This window comes from Labrus bergylta, chromosome 2, assembly GCF_963930695.1.
Source record: "Labrus bergylta chromosome 2, fLabBer1.1, whole genome shotgun sequence".
Classification (NCBI taxonomy): Eukaryota; Metazoa; Chordata; class Actinopteri; order Labriformes; family Labridae; genus Labrus; species Labrus bergylta.
Window position 1 is genome coordinate 15,868,006 of NC_089196.1, and position 13,345 is coordinate 15,881,350.

Here is a 13,345-nt window from a genome sequence, read left to right on the forward strand (position 1 = left end):
TGTGAACACCTATTCTGATGCACAAAGAGTTGTTAAGAGACACCCAAGAGATAATTTGCTTCACTTCTCCTGATTTCTGTTTAGAGATCACAAAGAAACAACTTTAATTCGGTAGGTGTTTACTTTAGAATACAGACCATTTTAAGTAAAGATTTGAAAATAAAAAAGAGATATCACCTGTCTTGTAGAATAGTTCATAAAAACAATGAAGGACACAGTCACTTTTACATGAATAATTACACAGTTAGCATAAGCCACGTCCTGCATTTTAGCTTGTAATAATGCAGAAGTTGATGCACTTACATCATTGTGCATCACTCACACAGCTCTCAAATGCATGTTCAGGAGATATTGTTTCACCTGTGATGCACATTAAATACATAGTCAGTGTGATCAATACATCATCAGATGAGTTATTTCCTGGCCTTTTTCTTCTTTGATTTCTCAGCGTCATCGTGGGCTTTCCTCTTGGCGGCGAGCTTGTTAGCCTGAAAGAGCAGAGTGAAAGCAGTTTAGGTATTTCAGAGGTCAGTGAACTCAGGGGTCATCGCTGGGCTTGAATGTACTGTGCACACAGCAGCTTTACAAAAACTGTTCTCAGGCTGAGATAAGATGCCTGATCCGACAGGATAAAATGTAAAGAAGAATGTTCCTTGTACACATGGCTGCACAAACAGACTTATCTACTCATGAATCCGTTATCAATCAATAACAAAAAGGAACATACCTCTCGGACTTTTCTCTTCTTTCCGAACATGATCTTGTCGTAGAGGTACTTTTCCTTCTTCTTCATCATCATGATAGCCAGACGTTTCTCCTCCGCTTTCTCCTCCTGCTCCAAGCGTTCTGGGTTTTCCACCTTTACTTTTCCAGGTGTCACTTTGACCTGCAGAGACTAAAAGGAAATAAATCTTATTGAAGGTTTCACTTCTTGGTAAAAACACGAGGAGAAAGTGATGAAGGAAAATGGACCACAAGCCTCGTACCTTTCCCTGGGATCTTTGTTGTTCCATCTTTTTCAGATTCTTCTCCTCTGCCTCTTCTTCTTCATCTTCATTATCCTCCTCTTCATCATCCTCATCATCCTCTTCTTCTTCCTCCTCCTCCTCCTCTTCATCATTGGCTGTAATGGAAGTTAAATAAATATTATGTGCCAAGCCTCTAAACACACCTCATACAGGCTTTATATTCGACTCATTTTCAAGTCTTCACAGATAAAAACAAACATTGTCACCAATCTTAAACACAACGTAACAACATGATGCACATTATTTACACTTAACGAGAAATGCTTGTTTTCTTACCAGGTTTTTCTCCTCGCTGCAGGGCCATGATCTTGAGTTTTTCAGGGGGCACATAGTCTCCGTCCTTCTCCTCCACGAAGGGGGAGAGGTGGGGGGGCAGAGTCACTCCCAGGAAGTAGTCCTCCACAGGGAGGAGGATTTTGGCGTTGACACAGTCATACACCCACTGGGGCTGGATGTAGTACCTACAACAAATAGTTTCATATGTAAAGCTATGAAGAAACGCTTTTGATGCACGTTTTTTTGATGGAACACAAATCAAGCAAACATTTCCTGTTTTAATCGCAAAGAGCCAGATGGAGCAGATATGTTTCTTATTGAAAATACTGAGCTATGTTAAGGAAAAGACCAGGGCCTGTAAAACACTATGAAGAACAAAGCTGCTTTGAGAGAAGAAAGCACAAAGACGTTAGTGAAAAAAGACATTGTAGGGGATATGATAAGGCACAAGGAGAAAGGAACACAATCCACCCAGCTCAGATTTCTTGTATTTAGGATTCAGATAAATTCTATGAATGGAACGGTTGAGTAAAAGGTCATAATCCTCCTTGTTCTAAAAGAAGACATGTTGTATTGAACTTCCCAGCATCCTTTACCTGTTGATGTACTGTTTTTCAATGCTGGGTCTGTCAACAATCTGATGTGTGATGGTCTCATCCTTCACATCATATGTGCTACCGATGCAAACAGACTTGTCCCAGGACACCTCGCCACCAAAACACCTGGAAGGTAACAGCAATATAGACATTACAATAAAAGTCCATGCATCACTGTGACAAGTAATGATCCTAACAAAAAGGGAATTGAAGCAGCCGTTACTCACCGTATGACAAAAGCCAGAGATTCTCTGGGAGATTCTCTATTGAGGAAGAACTTGAGCCCGACAAAGATCTTTTTCTGAACCTCCTGCTGTTGCTGTTCCTTTTCCCTGGCCTCCATCTTTTCTATGTCCTCCTGGGGAAAAAGAACATTGGCAGTTTTTTTTAATGGTGTTTTATAGCTCATGAATGCTTAGGCACCAGAGGGCAAGACATTTAAAAATGTATTCTGATTGACAATCTCTGCAAAGAACTTTCCAAAGACATTTAATTTAACTGTACTTACAAGAACATCAGGTGTACAGTACAAGTGGGAGTGCAAGTCTATTTACAGTGATATAACACTAAGTTAGAACTCTGGCACAACGTTTAAGGGATACTTCACCCATTTGCATTAAGCTTTGTATCATTAGAAACCTGGTAGTATTTTTGAATGGTCGTGCATCTCGCCCTCATTTTGCCCTGAGATGGGAAATCTTTGTATTTGTAAGTCTGAAAAGGAGCTTCTAGTGATGTAAAATGACGATTTTTGCGTCACTGGAAGCTGTTGCGGTTAGCGGGGTGAAACTACAACGCTAGTTACTCATATTTTCGACCACTGAAGCTACAGACCAATCACAGATCAGTGGGTGGGAACTCACTCCCACAATCGAAACTTAACGTCTGTCATATTGCTTGGAAGCTATGCTAACAGGCTCTATGGAGAAAGCTGATAATGGCAAAAAAATATGTACAAAAAAAAAAAAAAAAACAGGACCGGCCTGTCAGCAGCAACCGTCTCGCGGCTATATTGCCGCTGCCGGCGGCTGAGACAAAATGCCTGCCTGTCGGCGGCGGTGAGGACGAGGAGCCTGGGCCGGCTCGAGCTGGGGCGGACTGGTAGTGTCGGTGCTCTCACTGTTTGCCTATGGACACAGACATAGAGTCTGTTTTCTGCCAGGAATTTCCAAGATCAATTCTGGAAGAAATCTCTGAATCAGTTGAGGAAATGGTCTCGTGTCTGTAAATGTTTTTATTACTATATTTCTACTGCTATACTTTATATTTTGAAGAAACTGTATCAATCGAATTTCCCTCTGGGATTAATAAAGTATTTCTGATTCTGAACTAGAGGACCTTAGTGGGAGTGGCCTGCAGTGCTGTGCATTCTGGGATTTGGTGTCTTTCATCCACATGAGCCAAAAACACACTTTCTGCCTTTTCACGGCCAAGAAGGCACCAACTTCAACATTTATTTCACATTTCTACTACATATATGACCCAATGTCAATACAGTTCATTTTTCAACGAGTGAAGTATCCCTTTAAGGAGAATGATTAAAATGTACACTAATATGTCCTGGAAAGAGGAGCTGACCTCAAAATCAGAACTAGTTAAACCTTGTTGAAATGCCGGTCAAGTCAATGTGTTTGAACAGAGCCAACCCTTGAGAAAATTAAAGTAGTTAGGTAATTCAAGCTTGGAAACATCTTGTGCTTAGTAACCAAGCATGAAGCTGTAGTCCCCAGTCTCACACCTCAAAAAGCATAGACTCCTCTGACAGAGATCCTGACCTCTCACTTCTTCCCTCAGAGACCAATTAGTTTAAAATCGACTTTTGTTTATCTGTATGGTTTGATGACAGATCATGTTAAGATGTCCCCCCCCACATTATTTGAACGAGATGAGATACATTACCCCTTCAACAGGAAACTGGTCGAGTTCAGCCTCCTCTTCCTCTGCAGAAGAAACCACTCGCGCCAAGCTGGAACTCAGAGCCGACAGTTTCTGCACAGCGTACAAACAGAGAGTTAGAACACCACCAAATTGTATTATATACATGAACACTAAACCAGACTATGGTTGCATTTGAGAATAAAAAGAAGAAAAGCTGTTTCTTTAAATCAGTTGATCAGATACATTTTTAAGGCTATGCACACACATGCAGTAGGAGAAGAAAACACATCCAGAGCAGTTTCTGCTTTCAAAAGAATGTCCTGCTCACTCTGAGTGATCTACATGTAATGAGAGGACATACTCCTAAAATACCACAAGCAACACAATCAGTATCCCATCCTCCTGTGTTATAAGCAGGTAAAGGAAGACATCTCAGAAGTGTAGTGGGTTGTGGGCAGATCTCACAAAATAATTAATTACTTAAAAGCCTCACCTCCAAGTAGCTTTCTGAATTCATGGCGTAAGCTCCCTCATCCTCCAGTTGTGACTCTGCTTTGCTGTCCAGCTGCAGAAAGAGACATGACTTTAACAGAGCACCGGTGTGGTAACAGGAGACAACCACAAATCCCTGATCTGTTCATGCTGTATTGTTGTTTACAACTCCCAAATAACACAAATTAAATCTCACTGAAGTTGTTTACTGTTCGATATTTCCGATACTTCAGAATATTTGAAATTTGGAAAATGTATTTTTAGAGTATAAAAAAGACTTTTAATATCACTGTAACAGCTATTGAAAGTTTTGTTTTTGTCTCAACACCTGCCACATGAATCCAGTCCAATACATAATGTGTTAATAGTAATGCTTACCTTTGGCGGATAGATCAGGTTGAGGGAATGGTAGAGTCTGAAATTGACAAACCCCTGGAGAGTGGTGTACATCTCTGTGAAAGTTGCCATGACTCTGTAGTCGACATCTGTTGGATGCTGAGAGGGTACAAAAATTGTTAAACTTGGTTTCACTGACAAAAATGAATTATGACCATTGCATACATTTAAACATATATCATAATCCCTATAACAATTGATTATGGCAGTCAGTCAACTCTATTTAAAAACAATTGACACATAAACATTGACTCCACACTGTCAGCTGCTAAAATTTTTCTTGTTTATGTCACAAACACTGTTGGATGATTTACAATGGGACCAAATGCTGACGGAGCTGTGCGATTAAAATTAATTATTACAAACATATTCACTGTGGACTGCATTTCATCATTCACTTACATCATGGGAGAACTGATATGGCACCAGCCATGTAATGAGCTGCCCCATCACCTCAGCCTGGTAATATATTCCCTTGATGGAGATGAACACCTATCATGAACAGACCAGTGTTTAGTTCATTACAGCACATGATAGGACATTTTACTTGACATGTGAAACAAATAACAATGGCTGCACCTTTTTGAGAGAACGGGATGCAATCACGTAATTCATCCACTCAACAGTGAGACGTCTGCACAGCTGGATTGTCTGAACGTGGCATTTTCCTGTGCGGGCAAACGTGGAGAAGAGGAAGCACATACACAGGGCGTCATCGATATCACGGAGCGCATCGATGAATGAAGGATACCTGCAAAAACAAAAATAAAGGACCACCAGTGAGACAATTTCAGTTTTACCTTTGTAAACTACCACAGTAAAATCGCTACAATATCAAAGTTACCCCTTTTGGATGGACGGTCGCCTACAATTATTTAATACATACTAATAGTTTTTGTGTACTTTGATATTTAATGATGTTATCACAATCAAAGGAAATTATTTAATTTTGCATTCAAGCTGGGGATGTGCAGGATTAGCAGAATAACAATTAAACGTTGTCACCCTCGCTAGTTGGAACCAGGGTTATTAGTCAGTTGAACTAATTATTCATATTTGTATCTGTATTATGTCTAAGCAGCCGTCCACTACTAAACAGGGCTGTAGCTCCCGTTAAGGGCGAGTGCCATACTGCCCTACTACAAGGATGTAAAACAGCACAGTGGACGCTTGGCTTTTCACAGTCCAAAGCAGATGGGCAGCATTTTGATTCACAAAATAAGGCTTCATTAATTAAAAACATTTACCCACAGAGGATGTGATCGTGTGATAAGTCATATTAAATAAATTGTGTTCAATTTCAACTGTTTTCTTAACTTAGTAATTGTCTGGATTGTGTTTAATCAACTTTGAAATGAGTGACCTAGGAACATCCTTAGTTATTTATATAAACACATGAATACATAACCCCCCTTTGTTTAAACAAAGAGCCCTTCCTACATTACTCAAGCACCCAATTATTTCTTAACATGGGAAAGTCAGTTCAGCTGAATAATATCCTCCCATGTGGTGTATGGAGCTAAATTATTTCACCTTTCTTTGATGATGTGGTCCAATTTATAGGTCGGCTTGTTCTCCCTTAGTCTCTCCACAGCAGACCATTCTGTTTTTCCATAGGCCCTCTTAAGTTTGCGTACAAATACCTGTTAAGATAAAACATATAGACAAAATGTTCACAATACATACTAATCAGAAAATATGAAAAAATCAATACTTTCACATAACACAGACTCGTTAAAAATTAACAAAAAGGCCAAAACAAACCAATTTCACCTTTAAAAAACACACTTCATTTTCTTGGAGTTAAAAATATCTACTTTCTATGTATTGGAGAAAAGCATATTCACAACAGTAAGACTTTTTAAATCACAGCTCACTTAGGGTCCATCTCCAAAATAACAAAATCAACTTCAACCTATAAACAAGTTTGAACAGAAGTGTCGAATAGGAAATCTACAAAGGGTAAAATGTGTCTTTAATACCTTGTAGTCTCTGAACTTGCCAACGATTGGCTCGTGCAGCAGAAAGCGGATGTCTTTGAGCAGGTAGAAGGTCCTCGCCGCTGTAGAGCCCTTGTTAACCTTTTTCTTGTGCTTGGGCTCATGAGGGTAGATGCCTTTAAGGATGCACAGTCGCCTGAAAGTCAGAGAGAGATCAAGGATTATTGATCATCTACACATCTACTTTTGGTGGTCTATTTTCCACTGGGCAACCTGATGAGGAAACATGGAAAAACTTCTCTTACTCAACGTATTTTACCTCCATCTATCCATTGTAGACACAGCTTATTTGAATTCAAACCGTATCCACTAAATACTTTCTAATTAAGATCAATCTGATTTTTTATTATGAATTGTTTTACAGGGGCGCTGGTGGCACAGTGGTTAGTGCGCACACCCCTTGTATGGAGGCTGTCGTCCTCCAAGCGGGCGGCCCAGGTTCAAATCCCACCTGTGGCTTCTTTGCCGCATGTCATTGCCCACTCTCTCTCTCTCTCTCTGATTTCCGACTCTATCCACTGTCCTATCTCTCAATTAAAGAATAAAAAGCCCAAAAATAAATCTTTAAAAAAAAAAAATAATAATAATTGTTTTACAGGGAAGAAAGAGATCTCACTGCCCAAGTTACCATCCAACATGAAAAAACACGCTGTGAAAACAATATTAACAAAATCAAAATACAAAACAGTAGCTGTGCAGAAATAAAAGGTGAGAATGGTGAACAGGGGTAAATTGTCCAGACATATCCTATTTAAATCGATTTGGCAACACAATATATATTGATATAAATCATGCAGAAAGTTGTCACAGAAAATGTTTAGTCACCTGAAATCTGGGAGGCTCAGAGATAACTTCTTACGAGCTTTGTTTCTTGTGATGTAGTTGGTGGCAGATCCCCTCTCAAACTGGAAAAAGGAAAACAATTTGACATTAAACACCCACAAGCCACATGATTTTAATTCCTGGTCTGCTAACATGTAAACAGATCAACTCAAATGCTCATCAGAAGCGAACAGATTGTACTGTTATAGAAAACAAACCACAGCTAACAGAGCTTCGTCGGCTAACTACGTAGCCATGAAAAACTCTCTCGGTCTTATTGTGGCTTCAAATTAACCCGACATCAACTCTGACCTTTTTCTTTTGAAGACCTCCCATTCTCAAACGGTGTGTGACTCTCCGGACAGGTTAAGGAGATTTAATTGTCTAAATTAAATCTTCACATGGGTTAGCTGCTCTGAAAACACACTTCAACATCGATGCACGTGTCGTTGACATGCGCGGAGGAGGAGGAGGTGCGAGCTGTAGTCAGGACCCTAAAGAGCGGTCGGCCGTGGTCCGCCTGTATAAAATGAAAGCAAACAAAAATACAAACACTGTTATCCATTAAAATAGTTTTGCTTGTTCATATTTTTTGTAAGAAAGTATTTATTTCGTTCAGTTATTTGAAGTGCCGTATTTACATAATTATAAACGTTAAAATTAGTCGTTTTTTATTCATTTATTTAACCAAAAATATATTATTTTTCTAACCAAATATTGAATATTTGTACAATTTTAACTTGGAAAGACTAATTTATATTTATGATAAATAGTTGAAAATGTCAAATTTGAACAAAAGTCTCAGTTTGTGTGTGTGTGTGTGTGTGTGTGTGTGTGTGTGTGTGTGTGTGTGTGTGTGTGTGTGTGTGGGTGGGTGTCTTGTCAAGGACCATAAAGACAAAATAATCTCACTAAAATTACATGAAATACATTTCATGTTTCGGGTTTCAACCACTTCTGAGCCCCACCCCCTTCGCTTCATGCTCTCTAGCTGATGTCAGGATGCTTTAGAGAGATGCTGGCTGGAGCTGAACAGGAGCAGAGACTCGGAAAGAAAACTATTAGAAACATAAAAAGCTTGATTAAGACAGATCATTTTATTTAGAATTAGGGTTTCAATCTTGGGATATGTGTGAGCCATCGAATCAGTTCACCATGGGCCTACGGGACTTTATAAAGGATTATTTTCTCAGTTTCTGGGACTATGAGACACCAAAGGTGATGGTGGTTAAAAACAGAACTCTTGGAATTATTTACAGAGGCGTCCAGTTTCTTGTGAGCACCTATTTCATCTGGTAAGCTTCATGATTTAATTTATTGCATGCCAATGATCTTTAAGGAACAATCTCTGAACTTGAGAGGTTAGAATAAAAAAAAAGTATTTTCCCTGCAATATTTTTCTCTGTGGAAAAGACTGTTTAATGTTTAAAACAATGTACTGCTACTTTAAATTCTAAAACCCACAAATTTTTGTTTTGTGGGACTGAAATGCTTCCCAAGTACAGTTAAGTGCAAATAATATATTTTCAAATATAATAGTCTATCAGTCTATAATATGACATGTGATTTGAACTGAGAAGATCAGTGTTCAGTAACAATATTTTACTATTAATCCGACTGTTTTAAATCTTAAACTACTTCTTGGATTAGATGGATTTTCGAACTGCAGTGCATCATGTTTTCTTCCATCTTGGCCTCAGCGATACCCTCAATTTAACTTGATGCCATGACAGAAAATGTGATATTGGGTTTGTCTGCTCTATCAAACTGAAGGTATGTCTTCATAAGTCAAAAAGCCTACCAAGAGAGTGAAAACCGTCTAGAGAGCTCAGTTTACACACTCATGAAAGGCTCAGCAGTTCATGGAGATGATGTCTTGGACACTGTGGAGTATGCTCAACCCTCAGAGGTGAGTCAAAAACAAATGCTGCAATTCAATTAAGATACACTATACACTGTCTATTGTATTATGTCTTAACAATAGAGTTACTTATGGTATGCTTCTCTACCTCAAAGGGTGGCGATGTTATTAGCGCAATACTGAGGCGAGAAGTTACCTATGATCAGAAGCAAGGAACCTGTGCAGAGGTGAGAAGTCAACAAACGGTTTTGAATATACTGCAGCTGTATGCAATGAACGATACAAATATATCAGTAACATAATCACCTTTGTTCTCCAAAGACTGAGCATCTGTCTGGTTTAATTTCAGTATTTCAATGTTGCAAACGCCAACTGTACGACAGACTCTGACTGTGTCAAGGGAGACGTGGACTTTGACGGCCATGGTACAGTATTTATTCCTCAACAAAATCTTTCTTTGAGCTTGGTCTGCATTGGCAACAGTCTTTCCTCTGTTTTAACTCTTTAAGGCAAAAGGACTGGCAGATGTGTTCAGTACTACAACCACACCTTTAAAACCTGTGAGATACAAACCTGGTGTCCTGTTGAGGATTATGCTGTAGTGCGGTAAGAATGATGTTAGAATTTCTATTTTTAAACTCAGTTCAATGGCATATGGATGACTCAAGGACTTTAATCTTTCTGCTCTTTAAAGAAAAAGGATAGAAAAATCTCTTATTAGCTGAAAGGTTGTACAGCATATTGAGACAAACGTTAACAAGCCCCCACCCATGGTGAGACAAAATTTGTCTGGATTGGTTCAGGAAAAAAATATAGACTAGCTGTCAAAACAGTTTGACAGCCCCTCATGCTCCCAAGAAACTTTGAAATATCAAGAGCTCAGAATGCTCTTTTAGCTTCTATAGGAGGTACAGCACTTTAACAAATCAAGTAAGTACAGAGTTAGTACACAGTCAAAAGTAAAAAAAGGTGTAAATGTTATTTGTTTCTTCAACAGTGAACCACCATTAGTGGAGGCCATTAATTTCACAGTATTCATCAGGAACTCCATCCACTTTCCCAGATTCAAAGTGCTGAGGTACACACGCACGCACGCACGCACGCACGCACACACACACACTGTAACTGCAGAGATTCTGACTAACTCCCGCTCTTTTTGTTTTCTTGGCGTAGGGGAAACATCAAAGATGCCTCAACCAAACGCGAAGTACGCAAATATCTCAACAGGTGTCATTATGATGAAGAGAAAGATCCCTACTGTCCGAACTTCCGCCTGGGCTACATCGCAAAGCAGGCGAGGGAGAATTTCAGTGAGCTCTGCAGGACTGTACGTATGGGTTTTGCAAGCAACATGTTCTAATGTAAATGTATGTGTGTTTATGAATCTCATGAAGATTCCTGATGTAAAAATGTATACCCACTTAAAGAAGATGGTGTTTGGACTCAGCTCTATTGAACTGAACTGTACAAACTGACTGTATGATGTTATGAGGATGGCCACACGTGTTAAAATGTCCTGTTTTGTATTGCATTGCATAAGTTATGATCATAGCAGGGTTTTTTTCCTCAGGGAGGAGTGATAGGAGTTTTTATCAACTGGAAGTGTAACCTGGACTTGGATCCTTCAAATTGTAAACCATCTTATTCTTTCCGCCGTCTTGATCTTCGAAAGGATCAGGCCAGCTCTGGTTATTATTACAGGTGAGCCCATCTTTTTTATGTATCTTTACCAAACATTTGATGCTTTATACTTTAAAGTGTTTTTGTTGCATTGGTTTGTATAAAGTTTTAGAGCACTAACTGTTGTGATGTGTATTTAATTTTTCCAGGTTTGCCAAATATTACATGAAGGACCAGGTAGAGTCTCGGACACTTATCAAGGCCTACGGCATGCGCCTGGACGTCATAGTTCATGGAAATGTAAGTGAATACACCTACATTACTACAGCTTACTCTCTATTCACTTTGATTAACACGCTATATTTCTTTAAGGCTGGTAAATTCAGTCCCATCCCCACCATCATCAGCACAGTGACTGCTATGACTTCAGTTGGGATTGTGAGTAACTATCTGACCTTCAGAATGTTAAAAATCAGCAGCGATGATCTTTGTATAACATAGTGTAAATCTGTTTTCTTATAATTCATCCCTCTAGTGTACCATTATCTGTGACTGGATCATGCTTACATTTATTGACAAGAACGAGGTCTACAGTGACAGAAAGTTTGATGAGGTGAGTAAACTCTTGTTCAATCTCAGCACATGTTGGTACTTCTATATGCTCAGGGCAGCCTGAAGATACTGACCGATCTAGTTTTCACAAAGAATAGCCAGCGAGATGATTGTCATTTGCGACAATATCTTTTTTGAAATCACCTCACCCAATGGTACACATTTTTTTTTAAAAGGAAGACATCAAGGTGATAATCACCATACCAGCTTACAAGCAAGCAAAGACATCAGGTCAGTTACTTGTGGCAGCTGTGGTAGAGTCAGTCGTCTCTCAACCAGGAGGTTCAATCCTCAGCTCCTGCAGCCATATTTTAAAAGGTCCTTGGGCAAGACACTGAGCTCTGAATTGCTCATGCTTCTACACTATGTACGTGTGAATGTAGTTCTTTTGGGCAATCGAGCACTTTTCATAGTAGCCTTTGCCTTCAGTGTGTGAATGGGTATGAACATGAAGTATAAAAGTCAGAGGACAAAGGAAAGTGATATACAAGTCACAGTCCATGTACCATTTTTCATGCAGTTGCTTTGTTCTCCAAGTCCTGGTATTGTGTGTACTGTCTCACTCAGTTAAGGCTATCTGTCCCCCGCAGATTGTCAAGGAGCCCAAAGTGCCCATTACCACAGAGCTCAGCTTCATCAACAGCTACGGCTCAAACCATTCAGACCTGTCAGAAGGTGTACCTCTTTAACATCGTCACAGTTGCCTCCAGTCGCAGCTGGCCAAGCGTTTGGACTCTCCTCAACCAGCTGACTGTGGACACAGCTCTCAGAGGTTTATCAGATCAGTTATGGACTGCCAGCGGCTGCTATAATGTGGTTAGAAGGGATGAACTAAACTGGAGGAGCACAGAGACAGAGGATCGCCTGAAATCATAGCTGGTATGCAGATAATTAATTTGATATATCATGTCATACCTTGATGGACTCCAACTCCACTACAATGTATCTGATTGTTTTTCTTTTCCAGTATGTAAAGAAAATAAAATGCCTCATTGCAGAAAAAGTACACAACAAAGAGTACACAACCATTCAAACTATGCTGGTTTATATCAGTGTATAGCAGACATTGAATGCAATGAATGTATCTATTCACTCAAATTTCAGAAATGGACATTCATGTTAAGTTGACTCTTTCTGCTCTCATAAATCTGCCTTAATATTAACATTAAACTTTGAAAAATCTGCATATTACCATTCATTTCAACCTGATATGTTCAGAGGATGTAGGAGGAAACAGCCTGGAGACGCACGAGGAGGGCAAAGAGCAGTAATCTAATAATGCTGCCATTTCCAGTAAAATGGTTTCTCTAACAAGATTGTGGGAAGTGTGAATCCATCTGGACCACTGAGACTAATAAAAATGTCAGTTGGGAAAAAACGATTTAAGATTAAATCTAGCGGATCGATAACTTACCATGAAGTATGAAGGAGCCCACTAGATAGCAACATGTCAGCTTTAGAAGTCATGTTTATGAAATGTAAAAAAAGCTGAAGATGAAGAATGTCTTATCTTAGGTTTTATCACCTGTTTGTTTCATTACTCAAAGTGTCAGATCTCAGATGTCTAACTTTGAAAATGTAAAGATTTTAGTCAAAGGCCCTCAAAGTGCTTCACTTGCCAACCTATATGTGTACTTTGTGTCAGTGAGAAGCTCCAAGAAGCCAATCTAATTGTGCCTCGGATCAGAGTTTGAATGCGATTACTTGTCTGGGAGACACCCATCAGCAGGCAAAGTGAGTCATCTCAAGGGCCAATGAGGTTAA

The 13,345-nt window shown here is 39.4% G+C and overlaps 2 protein-coding genes across 2 annotated transcripts; one reads left to right on the plus strand and one right to left on the minus strand.

Moving 5' to 3' along the window:
* Positions 1-102: 102 nt before the first annotated feature.
* Positions 103-7,958, minus strand: pes (pescadillo). Its single transcript, XM_065966029.1, has 15 exons — positions 7,801-7,958; positions 7,492-7,571; positions 6,649-6,802; positions 6,200-6,309; positions 5,246-5,417; positions 5,069-5,158; positions 4,649-4,765; positions 4,272-4,343; positions 3,800-3,889; positions 2,128-2,258; positions 1,901-2,026; positions 1,305-1,489; positions 987-1,123; positions 728-895; positions 103-488 (listed from the first exon to the last, which is right to left on the minus strand). The coding sequence occupies exons 1-15, from the start codon at positions 7,822-7,824 to the stop codon at positions 414-416; spliced, it is 1,731 nt and encodes a 576-aa protein (XP_065822101.1). The 5' UTR covers positions 7,825-7,958; the 3' UTR covers positions 103-413.
* Positions 7,959-8,467: 509 nt separating this feature from the next.
* On the plus strand, positions 8,468-12,779 carry p2rx2 (purinergic receptor P2X, ligand-gated ion channel, 2). The gene is made up of 12 exons (XM_020649931.3): positions 8,468-8,783; positions 9,262-9,397; positions 9,505-9,576; positions 9,699-9,774; positions 9,859-9,955; positions 10,347-10,427; positions 10,523-10,676; positions 10,920-11,050; positions 11,179-11,269; positions 11,342-11,407; positions 11,505-11,582; positions 12,172-12,779. Exons 1-12 carry the CDS (start codon positions 8,617-8,619, stop codon positions 12,268-12,270), a joined length of 1,248 nt encoding a protein of 415 aa, XP_020505587.1. The 5' UTR covers positions 8,468-8,616; the 3' UTR covers positions 12,271-12,779.
* Positions 12,780-13,345: the final 566 nt, after the last annotated feature.